The 18,168-nt window shown below is 45.9% G+C and overlaps 2 protein-coding genes across 7 annotated transcripts in view; both read left to right on the top strand.

The window, feature by feature from the left end:
* The first annotated feature begins 688 nt into the window (after positions 1 to 688).
* On the top strand, positions 689 to 13,181 carry bub1 (BUB1 mitotic checkpoint serine/threonine kinase). 4 transcript variants are annotated; one of them, XM_087805522.1, is made up of 24 exons: positions 689 to 852; positions 1,791 to 1,850; positions 1,962 to 2,097; positions 2,166 to 2,362; positions 3,845 to 3,885; positions 3,950 to 4,011; positions 4,108 to 4,154; positions 4,412 to 4,587; positions 4,734 to 4,840; positions 4,900 to 5,006; positions 5,063 to 5,100; positions 5,157 to 5,276; positions 5,334 to 5,414; positions 5,596 to 5,680; positions 5,742 to 5,820; positions 5,887 to 6,061; positions 6,121 to 6,184; positions 6,245 to 6,927; positions 6,984 to 7,084; positions 7,147 to 7,308; positions 10,570 to 10,727; positions 10,781 to 10,958; positions 12,797 to 12,903; positions 12,960 to 13,181. In XM_087805522.1, the coding sequence occupies exons 1-24, from the start codon at positions 830 to 832 to the stop codon at positions 13,147 to 13,149; spliced, it is 3,177 nt and encodes a 1,058-aa protein (XP_087661648.1). In that variant the 5' UTR covers positions 689 to 829; the 3' UTR covers positions 13,150 to 13,181. The 4 variants fall into 4 exon arrangements, with proteins under 4 accessions (XP_087661648.1, XP_087661650.1, XP_087661649.1 ...); XM_087805524.1 differs by having other exon boundaries at positions 3,947 to 4,011; positions 4,734 to 4,825; XM_087805523.1 differs by having other exon boundaries at positions 3,947 to 4,011; positions 5,742 to 5,808.
* A 167-nt stretch (positions 13,182 to 13,348) lies between these two features.
* Positions 13,349 to 18,168, top strand: part of pex7 (peroxisomal biogenesis factor 7) — a 32,531-nt gene continuing 27,711 nt past the window's right edge. The window contains exon 1 of one of the 3 annotated variants that reach the window (XM_087805789.1): positions 13,349 to 13,377. The gene's annotated coding sequence lies outside the window, so the exon portion shown is untranslated. Of the gene's footprint in view, positions 13,392 to 18,168 lie in introns of all 3 variants that reach the window. The other 2 variants (XM_087805788.1, XM_087805790.1) reach the window with 2 other exon arrangements.

The raw sequence follows: 18,168 nt of genomic DNA, 5'->3' as shown, positions 1-18,168 counted from the left end.
GACCCGTGAAATATAATCATATTTATATATTTAACACATAATGTTGACTAAATTTAATGTAAACATTATGTTGAGGCTACAGGAGCGACCTGACCGACTGCGCTCTTATTTTGAAAAAAAATCTCACTTCCGGTTCGTGGAATTTGGAGAAAAAAAACGTTTATCTTTAGTGTTTATATCGTAAACATTTAAAATTCTATCCATTGTATTGTAGTTATTACGTGTGGGTGTGACATTCATAGCACGTTTGCGTCATCAGTTAAATATAAACGTAAATCTAGAGGTAAAACAATTGATTTTTCTTAAACTTGCAAACTGTATGTTATTATTTAGGGACAATGAAATCATTTCCATTCCTCTGACTTTGTTCACTGACTGAGAAAGATATTGAGTTTCATACATACATTTAAACATGAACAATGTTTATCTCATAACTAATAACTAACCCCAACTTCCTGTTCGGGGGGATAAAAAAAACGACCCGTTTTTCTTTTTAAGTGCGTCAGTAATTTTTATTTTGTGTTTATCTTAAAAAATATCGACCGATTTTTTAAATTCTGATCACTTTGAATAATAATAATAATAACGCAACAAAAAAGGAATTGAACTGCATCGTCACGTGGTTGGTGACGTAAAAGCAACGCGACGAGTTTTTTTTTTTTTTTTTACTGAGCGCGAATTTTGAAAGCGGAAAAAAGCAAAACAGCTAGTAGCTAATAGCTAGTAACTAGTAACTAGTAACTAGTAACTAGCACAGATTAATGTTTGGATTATTTTCAAGTTACAAAGAGGCGTAAATAAGACGTTAGACGCGTCGGTGTTTGACAACATGGACGTCGCCGTGCATTTACAGTAAGTGAGCCCCGGCTAGTAGCGTTAGCTTTAGCGTTAGCTAGTAGTTACAATGTTGTGGTACTTTCTCCTCCTTCTTTCTCTTGCCATACCTTTTAAGATTGTAGGTTAAATAGCTGACTGTAGATAACAATATAGTTGGGTCAGCAATGTATAGTAATAATGTATATAATGTATAGTATTCTTTAACTGTGTCTCGTTATGACGTATGAAATAAACGCAATATTGTCCTCAAAGCAGCGACTGTTTAAACTAGGTTTATGTAAATATCTCGTTATGTCATGATAACGTCACGTTTCTCGAGAAAACTACGGATAAATGGAATAGAAATCGATCCTAAATCGGATGAAAATAAAGCTGTTAAATAATAAAAGTGAACTCCAGTACAAAACACCTTCTTAAACGTCAAAACAAATCATTTCAAAGTTGATCATTTCATGGAGACTCTGAGTGTCAAAGTTGTTTCGTCTATTGTTAATTTACATAAATACATTCTTGAATAAAGGTTCGACTGTTATTTTACGGAAAGACTAGTAAGTATTCGTGTTTGTACGTGTATTTATTCGGCTCCGTCATGATAAACATGGAGCCCAATAATAAACACTAGAATTCAATGATGAAGTACGACGTTAGTATTTGTTTCCTCCTTATATCTCCAGGGACACGCATCCGAACAAAGGATTCATCCTTTTGTCTCTAGTTGACGACAGGTGTGAGGCAGGTAAACACATGGTTTGAGCTTCTGCTCTACAGAGACTGATGGCAACACTGTTGTCAGGAAACCCCTTACAAAAGGAAAACACGCCATACCAGTTTAACAAGAGGAACTTTATTTACATAATTCCTGATGATTCCATATTTTAAAGGGCAAATAGCAAACGGGTTCCGACTGCAATTCCTAACCTGAACCTTCTCCTCCACCTCCCCTCTGTTTGCAGGCATTTTGAATGTTCTTTGAGTTCTTACTTTGGAGATGACCCTCTGGATATGTGGGTCAGGTGAGTCCTTAAGATCTGACTGATGTTTCATCCGGATGCCTACCCTGGCAGCACGCCCCTGGTTTCATCCCCAGTGTTTGAATACTTGAGTGAAATCCCTTCTCCTGTCAGGTTTGTGGAGTTCCTGGAGAAGAAGTACCCTGACCGGGACAGCATGGGGCAGGTTCTGGACCGTTTGGTGGAGAGACTCTTGAACGTCAAGCGTTATGCCAATGACATCAGATTTGTCAACTACTGCATTAGATGTGTAAATAGTGTTTCCCGGGCCCTCCTTGGTGTGAAGGCAACAAAGCCTGAATCATATTTTCTCTCCAGGCCATTTTCCATGCAGAACCAGCAGCTATGTTCAGCAACATGTTCAGTCGCGGCGTGGGCACCAAAACTGCCTCATTCTACCTTGCCTGGGCCCAGGACCTGGAGCAGAAGGATCAGAGGGAGCAGGCTGACGCCGTGTACAAGAAAGCCATGGAGAACCAGGCCCAGCCAGCAGAGACCCTGCTCCATGAGTACCGGTATCTGACTCACACTAGTTATCTTTTCTCCAGGGAGTTGGTCTGGTATCTTGTCTTGTGAAGTTCTCTCTCAGAGGAGGACCTTATGGTCTCACTGAGCTGATTTGCAGTAAGGATATGAATCAGATCCTCCATGTTTCCAACATGGTCCATAATCAGTTAAAGGCACAATGTCCAGGTTCTAGGAGAGATCTGGTGGGGCCTTTGCTCAAAAAGCAAGGCTTGGACCCGACTGACCTCAGTCATTTCGGGCCTATTTCTGATCTTCATTCTTGTCCAAGATCTTGGAGAAGGTGGTGTCTGAGCAGCTGTTCCTGGATCAGAGCGACATCCAGTAGAAGTTTCAGTCTGGCTTCCGTAAACATCTACAGAGATGGACTTACTGAAAGTGTCCAGTATGTCACTGGACACTGAACCAGATCCTGCTGAGAAGACTGAGGGATGAAGACTGTCTGGGTCTGTGTTCCAGTGGTTCTCATCATACCTTCTGTTTCATCTGTCAATCAAATGAGGTCTGAATCATCTGTTGTGTGGAGTCCCTCAAGGTTCTGTTCTGGGTCCTTTATTGTTTGTACCTGAGTCCTCTGGTTAAATCCTGATGTTTCTTCCACATGTTTGCTGATGACATCCAGCTCTACTGCTCTGTTGATCCAACTGAGCCCCAGAGGCCCGCAGTTCATACAAAACTCTGAGCTGCTCTAGTAGAAGAACTCACATTTCTCCTTCAAACTCTTCACTGGCTTCCAGTTTCTTTCAGATTCAACTGTAAAATTCGGGTTCTTACTTTCAGATCTCTTCATGGTCAGACCTTCATGATCTGATCCAGCCTTACACCCCAGCTCGGGCTCTGAGGTCTGTGGATCAGAATCTGATGATGGTTCCTCGCACAAGGTTCAGGACCAGAGGAGAGAAATCCTTCCAGACTGTTGCTCCTAAGCTTTGGAACCATCTCTGTGTTTGATGATCTACTGACTCCTTCAAGAAACATGTGTGTTTGATGATCTACTGACTCCTTCAAGAAACATGTGTGTTTGATGATCTACTGACTCCTTCAAGAAACATCTGTGTTTGATGATCTACTGACTCCTTCAAGAAACATGTGTGTTTGATGATCTACTGACTCCTTCAAGAAACATCTGTGTTTGATGATCTACTGACTCCTTCAAGAAACATCTGTGTTTGATGATCTACTGACTCCTTCAAGAAACATCTCAAGACACTTTCATTCTACAGGCTTTTCCTTGATTTTAGTATATATTTGATTAGGTATTGTTTGGATTGTTTAAGCGCTTTGTGACCCTGGTCTGTCCATCTATCCCAAACCCTCGCTCAATTTGTGGAACTAATTTCCTCTTCTGATTTCGAGAGTTCTTGGTCCAGCATCATGTTGTTGCTGAAACTCTCTCCTGCTCAACTGTCTCGGCATCAAGAACGTCTGTGTGGTTCCTCTTGAAACTGATTGTCTCCTGTTCTCCTCTGCAGGATGTTTGAGAGCAGAACGCTGGTCCAGAACGTTCTTCCGGGTAAGACGTTTGAAACACCTGTTGATGCAGCGTTGCCTTCTACTTTATTTTTTGGTTTCAGCAGCTCGGAACCCGCTACAGGATTCCCGGGTCCATAACCAGAGGGCCACCTTCAGAGAAAATCAGGTGAGTGGAAGTCACGAGGGTCTGAGGAGGCGGTCCAGGAAGCTGAAGGATGTTCACGTGTTGTCTTGCAAACATACTCACTCTCACATCTTCCAGGCACCTGTTGAGTTTTTCTACAAACCTGGAATCACGGAAACCATCATGTGAGTGCTGACCCGTCCAACACCTTTTAGCACACAGAACTGTCATATCCTCATGTGTGACGAGGTCCAGGAACCTCTTCTAGCTCTTCTTGGACAACACTGAGGTGTTCCCAGGTGAAACAACATGATGTCTTGACACGTGTCTCGTATGCTCACGGTGACCTTTGAAGGGCTCAATGACTGTTTCAACACCAGCTTCTTGGTCCAGATCTTTATTTGACCTGTGAGGACTTCAACCGAGTCTCCTGCGCCCACAGCATCTCGCGCTCCGACACGGTCCCAGTCGTCCTTGGTCCCAGTTCTAAGACGCTGGCGGCGTACTCTGAACCCGGTCTGGACCATGACGGCTCTGAGCTTTGTTTTGAAGAACTCCGAGCCAGAAGGTACTTCAGCCGGATCCAAGAGAAGAAAAAGGGGGCGGAGCAAGTGAAAGGTGAGGTGCTCACTGCATGGATCTCAGGAGGTCACCGCACGTGCTCAGAAATACTAGTTTTCTCTTAAAGTAGCTGATGACCCAGGAGGGTGTGGACCTCCGGTACTAGGCATCGCAGCTCATGGTCTTGATCCTCTTTGTTCCAGGAGAAGGGACGGTCATGCAGGAGGTCATCAAGCAGCTCAAGTGTGAGCTGGAGGTGGTTCAGCAGCAGCTGGATGTCTTCGGAGAGAAGAAGGCGAGTCTAGGAAATGTGTGTGACCCCTGACCTTCCCGCCGTGCCTCAGACCAAACATCTTGATTCTGCTGCAGGCTGGTGAGGCAGCCACGGACCCCGATGGCTCGGTTCCTGTGACGGGTCCCCACAGTGCGGCCAGAGGACCGCTGTCCTGCAGGTCCTGGGACAGGACCACCAACCAGTGAGTGTCCAGTCTGAAGTCTTTGTTACCATGCCGACCGCTGCCTTCTGTTGCAGGTGCGAGACTGCTCCGGGCCTCGAGGAGAAGCTGAACTGTAGGTTCAAGTCCTGGTCCTTCTGAATGTCTGCCAACTGTCCCTGTCTGTCCCAGTGTCCCAGGACGCAGCTGCCGGCCTGACCCACGTCACTCCCAACACCTCCTTTGGGTTCTCCGGGGCCACGCCCTCCAGAGTTCTGCCGTCGCCCACAGTCAACACTCGGGAAGCTCTGGGTGAGAGCGTCCAGATGTTGTGATGTTGACGCCTCTCACCTGTCCTTCTTCTGCTAGACGTGATCATGGACATGTTTCAGGCCCCGACGTTACTGAGCGACTCCTTGGAGTCCTCCTTCCTTCCTGGACCCTCTGCTGGTGAGTCTTTGAACCAGTGAAAGGATTCTTAAGCTTGTTTATATGGAAGCCAGATGTTGACCTTTGACCCTCGGATAAAACGAGATTTAAGACGACAAATAAAACATATTGAATGAATCCTTACAGTGTGGAAAAGATTCAATTATTATATTTATATTTTGACTTCTTCTGGGCTCTCAAGGTCCTGCTGGTGCTGCAACCGTCAAGCCAGCTGCTGCCAACCATTTCACCATCTTCCAGGACGAGGAGGACAAGGAGAATGCAGGGTGAGTCCACTGACCACTGCGCAACATTCTGGTCCAGACTGAACTGATGTTCTGCTGCCAGTGCTGCTGCTGCTGCTGCTGCTGCTTCAAACAAGTCCAGGACCAGCAGAGTTCTGGCCCCAATCCCTGTGAGCAGAACCGTGAGCGCCACCGTGAGTCCCCAACCGAATGGAGTTGTCAAGGTGACCTTCATCGTTTGTGCCCAGGTGACCTCCTCAGACCTGACCCCGGACGAGACCACATGGGGAGCCGGGGACAGCTCTGTGAACTCTGTGGCGCCGTGTCCCAACAGCACCAGGGACTTCGCCATGTGGGCCGCGCTGGTGTCCACGCCCGCCACGCACCAGACTCCCGTCAGCGCCGGCTTCTACCCGGGTCCAGGTACGACCTCGTGCAGGTTTGTTTTGTGTCACGTTTACGAAGATGACGTTTCCTCACAGACGCCAGCAGCCAGGTGGACCCTGAAGACGCAGCCTTCAGCCGACGGCCATCGAGGAAACTCAGGTGTGACCGAGCTCCGGTTCTGTGCAAGTCTCTCGCTGTTCTGACGCTGTCTTTGCTCAGTCCCATCATGGAGCAGAGTCCAGCAGAGGACGGGCCGGGCGGCACCGCTCCGGCACAGAAGGTCCAGGTGGAAGAGACTGTCGGGACCATCATGGTTGACTGTTCAGCTCCTCACAACCTGAGCCTGGGTCCCCCCCCGGCTTTGCTGTCTTTCAGGGACCAAACTCTTGGAACTAGTGAGTCCTCAAGGGGGACTGCTGGGCCCGGCTGGGAGGTCTACATGAGCCCTGGCAACCCAGTTCCTTCTCCGGGACCGTCTGTCTGTCCAGGGAGCAACCCTCTGACTGCTCGGGAGGACCTGGAGAGACTCTCCGGTTCTCCTCGCAGTCCTTCAAGACCGGTGTGCGAGTCCCGTCTGTGTGCCGACGTGCCCATGAGCCCAGAACAGAAGTCCCGTCTGTGTGCCGACGTGCCCATGAGCCCAGAACAGAAGTCCCGTCTGTGTGCCGACGTGTCCATGAGCCCAGAACAGAAGTCCCGTCTGTGTGCCGACGTGCCCATGAGCCCAGAACCACAGGGCAACTCTGGTGGAGATCTGGTCAACCTTCTGGACGACCCCTGGGACAGTCAGCTGATCACCAACCTTCTGGCCTCCATAACCCCGCCTCTGTCTGCTCACCCTCGCTGCGTCACCTGGACCGGCAACATCCCCCGCATCCGTCCCAAGACCACCATCAGCATTGGTGAGACTCTACCACGACCCACTGGCCTGGTCTTCATGTTGACGTGTCTTGTGCAGGGTCCACAGCGCTGCAGGTGGACTGTGTTCTGGGAGAAGGAGCGTTCGCGAAAGTGTACCGGGCCAGAGACCTGCTGACCTCCGAGAAGATGGTCCTGAAGGTGAGGGCGCTCTGCAGGGGGTTCTTGTGCAGTCGTTCATGTGAGCCTGTCACTCACTGCAGGTCCAGAAACCCGCCAGTCGGTGGGAGTTCTACATCCAGACCCAGCTGGACTCTCGACTGCAGCCTCAAGAGCGCCACCTGTTCAGCCGCGTCAGCTCTGCCCACATGTTTGACAACGGCAGCGTGTTGCTGGGAGACCTGCACGAGCTCGGCACCCTGCTGGTACGTCATGGTACTGCTGGTCATGGGACTACTGGTCATGGGACTGCTGGTCATGGGACTGCTGGTCATGGGACTGCTGGTCATGGGACTGCTGGTCATGGGACTGCTGGTCATGGGACTGCTGGTCATGGGACTGCTGGTCATGGTACTGCTGGTCATTGGACTGCTGGTCATGGTACTGCTGGTCATGGGACTGCTGGTCATGGGACTGCTGGTCATGGTACTGCTGGTCATGGGACTGCTGGTCATGGGACTGCTGGTCATGGTACTGCTGGTCATGGTACTGCTGGTCATGGTACTGCTGGTCATTGGACTGCTGGTCATGGTACTGCTGGTCATGGGACTGCTGGTCATTGGACTCCTGGTCATTGGACTGCTGGTCATGGTACTGCTGGTCATGGTACTGCTGGTCATGGTACTGCTGGTCATGGGACTGCTGGTCATTGGACTGCTGGTCATGGTACTGCTGGTCATGGTACTGCTGGTCATGGGACTGCTGGTCATGGTACTGCTGGTCATGGTACTGCTGGTCATGGTACTGCTGGTCATGGGACTGCTGGTCATGGTACTGCTGGTCATGGGACTGCTGGTCATGGGACTGCTGGTCATGGGACTGCTGGTCATGGGACTGCTGGTCATTGGACTGCTGGTCATGGGACTGCTGGTCATGGGACTGCTGGTCATGGTACTGCTGGTCATGGGACTGCTGGTCATGGGACTGCTGGTCATGGTACTGCTGGTCATGGGACTGCTGGTCATGGGACTGCTGGTCATGGGACTGCTGGTCATGGTACTGCTGGTCATGGGACTGCTGGTCATGGTACTGCTGGTCATGGGACTGCTGGTCATGGGACTGCTGGTCATGGTACTGCTGGTCATGGGACTGCTGGTCATGGGACTGCTGGTCATGGGACTGCTGGTCATGGTACTGCTGGTCATGGGACTGCTGGTCATGGTACTGCTGGTCATTGGACTGCTGGTCATGGTACTGCTGGTCATGGTACTGCTGGTCATGGGACTGCTGGTCATGGGACTGCTGGTCATGGGACACTTAAGTTAGAGTTTGTTTTATTGAAGTTTGTTTGTATGTGCGTTTATGTTATTGACGTTTGTTTGTGCGTTTATGTTATTGACGCTAGTATGTGCGTTTATTTTGTTGACGGTAGTATGTGCGTTTATGTTGTTGACGCTAGTATGTGCGTTTATGTTATTGACGCTAGTATGTGCGTTATGTTGTTGACGCTAGTATGTGCGTTTATGTTATTGACGCTAGTATGTGCGTTTATGTTATTGACGCTAGTATGTGCGTTTATGTTATTGACGCTAGTATGTGCGTTTATGTTATTGACGCTAGTATGTGCGTTTACGTTGTTGGCGCTAGTATGTGCGTTTATGTTATTGACGCTAGTATGTGCGTTTATGTTATTGACGCTAGTATGTGCGTTTATCTTATTGACGCTAGTATGTGGGTTTACGTTGTTGACGCTAGTATGTGGGTTTACGTTATTGACGCTAGTATGTGCGTTTATGTTATTGACGCTAGTATGTGCGTTTACGTTATTGACGCTAGTATGTGCGTTTACGTTATTGACGCTAGTATGTGCGTTTACGTTGTTGACGCGAGTATGTGCGTTTATGTCGTTGACGCTAGTATGTGCGTTTACGTTATTGACGCTAGTATGTGCGTTTATGTTATTGACGCTAGTATGTGCGTTTATGTTATTGACGCTAGTATGTGCGTTTATGTTATTGACGCTAGTATGTTTATGTTATTGACGCTAGCATGTGCGTTTATGTTGTTGACGCTAGTATGTTTATGTTATTGACGCTAGCATGTGCGTTTATGTTGTTGACGCTAGTATGTTTATGTTATTGACGCTAGCATGTGCGTTTATGTTATTGACGCTAGTATGTGCGTTTATGTCGTTGACGCTAGTATGTGTGTTTATGTTATTGACGCTAGTATGTGTGTTTATGTTGTTGACGCTAGTATGTGCGTTTATGTTATTGACGCTAGTATGTGTGTTTATGTTATTGACGCTAGTATGTGTGTTTATGTTATTGACGCTAGTATGTGCGTTTATGTTGTTGACGCTAGTATGTGCGTTTACGTTGTTGACGCTAGTATGTGTGTTTATGTTATTGACGCTAGTATGTGTGTTTATGTTATTGACGCTAGTATGTGCGTTTATGTCGTTGACGCTAGTATGTGTGTTTATGTTATTGACGCTAGTATGTGCGTTTATGTCATTGACGCTAGTTTGTGTGTTTATGTCATTGACGCTAGTTTGTGCGTTTATGTTATTGACGCTAGTATGTGCGTTTACGTTGTTGACGCTAGTATGTTTATGTTGTTGACGCTAGTATGTGCGTTTACGTTATTGACGCTAGTATGTTCATGTTATTGACGCTAGTTTGTGCGTTTATGTTGTTGACGCTAGTATGTTCATGTTATTGACGCTAGTTTGTGCATTTACGTTATTGACGCTAGTATGTTCATGTTGTTGACGCTAGTATGTTCATGTTATTGACGCTAGTGTGTTTATGTTGTTGATGCTAGTATGTTCATGTTATTGATGCTAGTGTGTTTATGTTGTTGACGCTAGTATGTTTATGTTATTGACGCTAGTATGTTCATGTTGTTGACGCTAGTATGTTTATGTTGTTGACACTAGTATGTTTATGTTGTTGACACTAGTATGTTCATGTTGTTGACACTAGTATGTTTATGTTGTTGACACTAGTATGTTCATGTTGTTGACGCTAGTATGTTTATGTTGTTGACGCTAGTATGTTTATGTTGTTGACACTAGTATGTTTATGTTGTTGACGCTAGTATGTTTATGTTGTTGACGCTAGTATGTTTATGTTGTTGACGCTAGTATGTTCATGTTGTTGACACTAGTATGTTTATGTTGTTGACACTAGTATGTTTATGTTGTTGACACTAGTATGTTTATGTTGTTGACACTAGTATGTTTATGTTGTTGACACTAGTATGTTTATGTTGTTGACACTAGTATGTTTATGTTGTTGACACTAGTATGTTTATGTTGTTGACACTAGTATGTTTATGTTGTTGACACTAGTATGTTTATGTTGTTGACACTAGTATGTTTATGTTGTTGACGCTAGTATGTTCATGTTGTTGACGCTAGTATGTTCATGTTGTTGACGCTAGTATGTTCATGTTGTTGACGCTAGTATGTTTATGTTGTTGACACTAGTATGTTCATGTTGTTGACATTGTTGTGTCTCCAGAACACCGTCAACCTCTACAAGGCTCTGCCGGAGCGCGTGATGCCGCAGCCGCTCGTTCTCTACTTCACGTCCTGCATCCTGAACTCACTGCAGGTCCTTCATCGCATCAACATCCTTCACGCCGACGTCAAGCCCGACAACTTCCTGCTGGGAAAGAGGTGAGTCGACGCTCCCAGTCCGTCACCGGCCGCTTCTCACGTCTTCATCCTAGGTTCCTGGACAACCAGTGTTTGGACCCAGAGAGCCTGGACCACGGTCTGGTTCTGATCGACTACGGTCAGAGCATCGACCTGCGTCTCTTCCCGCCGGGAACTGCCTTCACTGCCAGGTGTGAGACGTCAGGCTTTCAGTGCACAGAGATGCTGAGCAGACGACCATGGAGCTACCAGGTGTGTAGAGTATTACACATGTACTATAGTTATGTAGTGATGGTGTAGTAACAAGTATATATGTGTAGTATTGTCCAGTACTTGACTCTGGTGTGGTGATAGTGTAGTAACAAGTATATATGTGTAGTATTGTCCAGTACTTGACTCTGGTGTTGTGATAGTGTAGTAACAAGTATATATGTGTAGTATTGTCCAGTACTTGACTCTGGTGTTGTGATAGTGTAGTAACAAGTATATATGTGTAGTATTGTCCAGTACTTGACTCTGGTGTTGTGATAGTGTAGTAACAAGTATATATGTGTAGTATTGTCCAGTACTTGACTCTGGTGTTGTGATACTGTAGTAACAAGTATATATGTGTAGTATTGTCCAGTACTTGACTCTGGTGTTGTGATAGTGTAGTAACAAGTATATATGTGTAGTATTGTCCAGTACTTGACTCTGGTGTTGTGATAGTGTAGTAACGAGTATATATGTGTAGTATTGTCCAGTACTTGACTCTGGTGTTGTGATAGTGTAGTAACAAGTATTTATGTGTAGTATTGTCCAGTACTTGACTCTGGTGTTGTGATAGTGTAGTAACAAGTATATATATGTGTAGTATTGTCCAGTACTTGACTCTGGTGTTGTGATAGTGTAGTAACAAGTATATATGTGTAGTATTGTCCAGTACTTGACTCTGGTGTTGTGATAGTGTAGTAACAAGTATATCTGTGTAGTATTGTCCAGTACTTGACTCTGGTGTTGTGATAGTGTAGTAACAAGTATATATGTGTAGTATTGTCCAGTACTTGACTCTGGTGTTGTGATAGTGTAGTAACAAGTATTTATGTGTAGTATTGTCCAGTACTTGACTCTGGTGTTGTGATAGTGTAGTAACAAGTATATATGTGTAGTATTGTCCAGTACTTGACTCTGGTGTCGTGATAGTGTAGTAACAAGTATATATGTGTAGTATTGTCCAGTACTTGACTCTGCTGTTGTGATAGTGTAGTAACAAGTATATATGTGTAGTATTGTCCAGTGCTTGACTCTGGTGTTGTGATAGTGTAGTAACAAGTATATCTGTGTAGTATTGTCCAGTACTTGACTCTGGTGTTGTGATAGTGTAGTAACAAGTATATATGTGTAGTATTGTCCAGTACTTGACTCTGGTGTTGTGATAGTGTAGTAACAAGTATATATGTGTAGTATTGTCCAGTACTTGACTCTGGTGTTGTGATAGTGTAGTAACGAGTATATATGTGTAGTATTGTCCAGTACTTGACTCTGGTGTTGTGATAGTGTAGTAACAAGTATATATGTGTAGTATTGTCCAGTACTTGACTCTGGTGTTGTGATAGTGTAGTAACAAGTATATATGTGTAGTATTGTCCAGTACTTGACTCTGGTGTGGTGATAGTGTAGTAACAAGTATATATGTGTAGTATTGTCCAGTACTTGACTCTGGTGTTGTAATAGTGTAGTAACAAGTATATATGTGTAGTATTGTCCAGTACTTGACTCTGGTGTTGTGATAGTGTAGTAACAAGTATATATGTGTAGTATTGTCCAGTACTTGACTCTAGTGTTGTGATAGTGTAGTAACAAGTATATATGTGTAGTATTGTCCAGTACTTGACTCTGGTGTTGTGATAGTGTAGTAACAAGTATATATGTGTAGTATTGTCCAGTACTTGACTCTGGTGTTGTGATAGTGTAGTAACAAGTATATATGTGTAGTATTGTCCAGTACTTGACTCTAGTGTTGTGATAGTGTAGTAACAAGTATATATGTGTAGTATTGTCCAGTACTTGACTCTGGTGTTGGATGGTGGAAGTAAGACTGTGTCCTGCAGACGGACCTGTTCGGCGCCGCAGGGACCGTCTTCTCGCTGCTGTTTGGTACGTACATGAAGGTGGTCAACGAGGGCGGAGTCTGGAGGACCAGCGCCACCTTCAGGAGGTAAGCGGTGCGTGCACCTGCGACGCCGGGTGAGCTCAGTGTGCGTGTCCCTGCAGGCTTAATCACAGCGACCTGTGGCTGGACCTGTTCCACGCGTTGCTCAACGTGTCCGCCGGCGCCGCCCAGCAGACGCTCCGTGGACTCCAGGCCCGGGTGGCCGCGGTGCTGAGGACCCACTACGCCTCTAGACTGGCCTCGCTGAAGAACCGCCTGCTGGTGCTGCTGCTGGAGGCTCGACCCCGGTGACCCGACCCCCGGTTGACCCCGAGCCGCGACCTTTTAACCTCGTGTTCTGTTCATGGACCAATAAACACAACAATGTTGTTCAAACTGTTTCGTGACGTTGTTTGGATGAACGTGCTCGTGCGCGGATGTGCGGCTGTGGCGCGCGGCGAACACAGGGGGCGGTAGAGAGTCAGGCCAGAGAAGAAGTTGAACCAAAACACGGAAGCGCGTGGTGACGGGGATTGACAGGTGAGTCGCTGCAGGTGCTGACGTGACTGAAGTGCGTGCTGAAGGTGATTGATTGACAGGTGCTGACGTGACCGAAGCTCGTTTCATAGGTTTTTATAATCGATTAACTTCAAGTGACCTGGAGGCGCGCGCGCGAGTCTCATCCGTGACGTCAACACTAATCAAAAACAATCATGTTTTAATGAAAGTGAATCAACTTTCAAGATATTTTATCATGTATTTTAAAAGTTTAAAAACGTTCCTATGAATCAAACGTGTGAAGAGAAAATACTAGTTTGACTGAAACTTATGTAGAACTTTATTGATCCTCAGCAGGTCCGTCGGGAAATTATTTTTTTCCTAATATCCACAGAAAATACAGCAATTTTTCATAAAAAAAAAAGAATCAAAATAAGAACAAAGAGAAAGAACAAGATGAAACCATCTAAGTCTAAAGATAAAGAACAAAGACTAACACGGAACATCAAGATACTTTTACTTCTGCCTCCGAACTCACAATTGTACAATTTAATAACACGAGGAATGAATGAGTCCTTGAGTCTATGAGTGTTGCATCATGGGAGGAGCATTGATGCTGCATCTGTTCACTGATGTGTTGAGAGGATGATGATCATGATGACAGTAGTTTGTTCGTCAGACTGAAGTAGACTATATCAGTGTCTACTTCAGTGTCTACTTCAGTGTCTACTTCAGTGTCTACTTCAGTGTCTACTTCAGTGTCTACTTCAGTGTCTACTTCAGTGTCTACTTCAGTGTCTACTCCAGTGTCTACTTCAGTGTCTACTTCAGTGTCTACGTCAGTGTCTACTTCAGTGTCTACGTCAGTGTCTACTTCAGTGTCTACGTCAGTGTCTACGTCAGTGTCTACTTCAGTGTCTACGTCAGTGTCTACTTCAGTGTCTACTTCAGTGTCTACGTCAGTGTCTACGTCAGTGTCTACTTCAGTGTCTACTTCAGTGTCTACGTCAGTGTCTACTTCAGTGTCTACATCAGTGTCTACTTCAGTGTCTACGTCAGTGTCTACGTCAGTGTCTACTTCAGTGTCTACGTCAGTGTCTACGTCAGTGTCTACTTCAGTGTCTACTTCAGTGTCTACGTCAGTGTCTACGTCAGTGTCTACTTCAGTGTCTACGTCAGTGTCTACGTCAGTGTCTACGTCAGTGTCTACTTCAGTGTCTACGTCAGTGTCTACTTCAGTGTCTACATCAGTGTCTACTTCAGTGTCTACGTCAGTGTCTACGTCAGTGTCTACTTCAGTGTCTACTTCAGTGTCTACTTCAGTGTCTACGTCAGTGTCTACGTCAGTGTCTACGCCAGTGTCTACTTCAGTGTCTACGTCAGTGTCTACTTCAGTGTCTACATCAGTGTCTACTTCAGTGTCTACGTCAGTGTCTACTTCAGTGTCTACTTCAGTGTCTACTTCAGTGTCTACGTCAGTGTCTACGTCAGTGTCTACGTCAGTGTCTACTTCAGTGTCTACTTCAGTGTCTACGTCAGTGTCTACTTCAGTGTCTACGTCAGTGTCTACGTCAGTGTCTACTTCAGTGTCTACTTCAGTGTCTACGTCAGTGTCTACGTCAGTGTCTACTTCAGTGTCTACGTCAGTGTCTACTTCAGTGTCTACGTCAGTGTCTACTTCAGTGTCTACATCAGTGTCTACTTCAGTGTCTACTTCAGTGTCTACTTCAGTGTCTACTTCAGTGTCTACGTCAGTGTCTACTTCAGTGTCTACTTCAGTGTCTACTTCAGTGTCTACATCAGTGTCTACTTCAGTGTCTACTTCAGTGTCTACTTCAGTGTCTACTTAAGTGTCTACGTCAGTGTCTACGTCAGTGTCTACGTCAGTGTCTACTTCAGTGTCTACGTCAGTGTCTACTTCAGTGTCTACTTCAGTGTCTACGTCAGTGTCTACTTCAGTGTCTACTTCAGTGTCTACTTCAGTGTCTACGTCAGTGTCTACTTCAGTGTCTACTTCAGTGTCTACTTCAGTGTCTACGCCAGTGTCTACTTCAGTGTCTACGTCAGTGTCCACTTCAGTGTCCACTTCAGTGTCTACTTCAGTGTCTACTTCAGTGTCTACTTCAGTGTCTAATTCAGTGTCTACGTCAGTGTCTACGTCAGTGTCTACGTCAGTGTCTACGTCAGTGTCTACGTCAGTGTCTACTTCAGTGTCTACTTCAGTGTCTACTTCAGTGTCTACGCCAGTGTCTACTTCAGTGTCTACTTCAGTGTCTACTTCAGTGTCTACGTCAGTGTCTACTTCAGTGTCTACTTCAGTGTCTACTTCAGTGTCTACGCCAGTGTCTACTTCAGTGTCTACGTCAGTGTCCACTTCAGTGTCCACTTCAGTGTCTACTTCAGTGTCTACTTCAGTGTCTACTTCAGTGTCTACTTCAGTGTCTAATTCAGTGTCTACGTCAGTGTCTACGTCAGTGTCTACGCCAGTGTCTACTTCAGTGTCTACGCCAGTGTCTACTTCAGTGTCTACGTCAGTGTCTACGTCAGTGTCTACGTCAGTGTCTACTTCAGTGTCTACTTCAGTGTCTACGTCAGTGTCTACTTCAGTGTCTACGTCAGTGTCTACGTCAGTGTCTACTTCAGTGTCTACTTCAGTGTCTACTTCAGTGTCTACGTCAGTGTCTACGTCAGTGTCTACGTCAGTGTCTACGCCAGTGTCTACTTCAGTGTCTACGCCAGTGTCTACTTCAGTGTCTACGTCAGTGTCTACGTCAGTGTCTACTTCAGTGTCTACTTCAGTGTCTACGTCAGTGTCTACTTCAGTGTCTACGTCAGTGTCTACGTCAGTGTCTACTTCAGTGTCTACTTCAGTGTCTACGTCAGTGTCTACGTCAGTGTCTACTTCAGTGTCTACGTCAGTGTCTACTTCAGTGTCTACGTCAGTGTCTACTTCAGTGTCTACATCAGTGTCTACTTCAGTGTCTACTTCAGTGTCTACTTCAGTGTCTACTTCAGTGTCTACGTCAGTGTCTACTTCAGTGTCTACTTCAGTGTCTACTTCAGTGTCTACATCAGTGTCTACTTCAGTGTCTACTTCAGTGTCTACTTCAGTGTCTACTTAAGTGTCTACGTCAGTGTCTACGTCAGTGTCTACGTCAGTGTCTACTTCAGTGTCTACGTCAGTGTCTACTTCAGTGTCTACTTCAGTGTCTACGTCAGTGTCTACTTCAGTGTCTACTTCAGTGTCTACTTCAGTGTCTACGTCAGTGTCTACTTCAGTGTCTACTTCAGTGTCTACTTCAGTGTCTACGCCAGTGTCTACTTCAGTGTCTACGTCAGTGTCCACTTCAGTGTCCACTTCAGTGTCTACTTCAGTGTCTACTTCAGTGTCTACTTCAGTGTCTAATTCAGTGTCTACGTCAGTGTCCACTTCAGTGTCTACGTCAGTGTCTACATCAGTGTCTACGTCAGTGTCTACGTCAGTGTCTACGTCAGTGTCTACGTCAGTGTCTACGTCAGTGTCTACGTCAGTGTCTACTTCAGTGTCTACGTCAGTGTCTGCTTCAGTGTCTACTTCAGTGTCTACTCCAGTGTCTACTCCAGTGTCTACTCCAGTGTCTACTTCAGTGTCTACTTCAGTGTCTACTTCAGTGTCTACGTCAGTGTCTACGTCAGTGTCTACGTCAGTGTCTACTTCAGTGTCTACTTCAGTGTCTACTTCAGTGTCTACGTCAGTGTCTACGTCAGTGTCTACGTCAGTGTCTACTGCAGTGTCTACGTCAGTGTCTACGTCAGTGTCTACGCCAGTGTCTACGTCAGTGTCTACTTCAGTGTCTACTTCAGTGTCTACGTCAGTGTCTACGTCAGTGTCTACGCCAGTGTCTACTTCAGTGTCTACTTCAGTGTCTACGTCAGTGTCTACGCCAGTGTCTACTTCAGTGTCTACGTCAGTGTCTACGTCAGTGTCTACTTCAGTGTCTACGTCAGTGTCTACTTCAGTGTCCACTTCAGTGTCTACGTCAGTGTCCACTTCAGTGTCTACGTCAGTGTCTACATCAGTGTCTACGTCAGTGTCTACGTCAGTGTCTACGTCAGTGTCTACGTCAGTGTCTACGTCAGTGTCTACGTCAGTGTCTACTTCAGTGTCTACTTCAGTGTCTACGTCAGTGTCTGCTTCAGTGTCTACTTCAGTGTCTACTCCAGTGTCTACTCCAGTGTCTACTCCAGTGTCTACTTCAGTGTCTACTTCAGTGTCTACTTCAGTGTCTACGTCAGTGTCTACGTCAGTGTCTACTTCAGTGTCTACACCAGTGTCTACTTCAGTGTCTACGTCAGTGTCTACTTCAGTGTCTACTTCAGTGTCTACTTCAGTGTCTACTTCAGTGTCTACGTCAGTGTCTACGTCAGTGTCTACGTCAGTGTCTACTTCAGTGTCTACTTCAGTGTCTACTTCAGTGTCTACGTCAGTGTCTACGTCAGTGTCTACGTCAGTGTCTACTTCAGTGTCTACTGCAGTGTCTACGTCAGTGTCTACGTCAGTGTCTACGCCAGTGTCTACGTCAGTGTCTACTTCAGTGTCTACTTCAGTGTCTACGTCAGTGTCTACGTCAGTGTCTACGCCAGTGTCTACTTCAGTGTCTACTTCAGTGTCTACGTCAGTGTCTACGCCAGTGTCTACTTCAGTGTCTACGTCAGTGTCTACGTCAGTGTCTACTTCAGTGTCTACGTCAGTGTCTACTTCAGTGTCTACGTCAGTGTCTACTTCAGTGTCTACGTCAGTGTCTACGCCAGTGTCTACTTCAGTGTCTACGTCAGTGTCTACGCCAGTGTCTA

The sequence above is a fragment of the Callionymus lyra genome, chromosome 13 (genome assembly GCF_982586985.1).
Source record: "Callionymus lyra chromosome 13, fCalLyr1.hap1.1, whole genome shotgun sequence".
Lineage (NCBI taxonomy): Eukaryota > Metazoa > Chordata > Actinopteri > Syngnathiformes > Callionymidae > Callionymus > Callionymus lyra.
The sequence above is the reverse complement of the archived record's forward strand: the minus strand, read 5'-3'. Positions and strand labels throughout refer to the sequence as shown.

Coding starts and splice junctions, on each gene's coding strand:
- bub1 (XM_087805521.1), top strand. CDS start 830: ATGGACGTCGCCGTGCATTTACA. Junction 7,085..7,146: donor CCGAGAAGATGGTCCTGAAG/GTGAGGGCGCTC, acceptor CACTCACTGCAG/GTCCAGAAACCCGCCAGTCG. Junction 10,959..12,796: donor GACGACCATGGAGCTACCAG/GTGTGTAGAGTA, acceptor TGTGTCCTGCAG/ACGGACCTGTTCGGCGCCGC.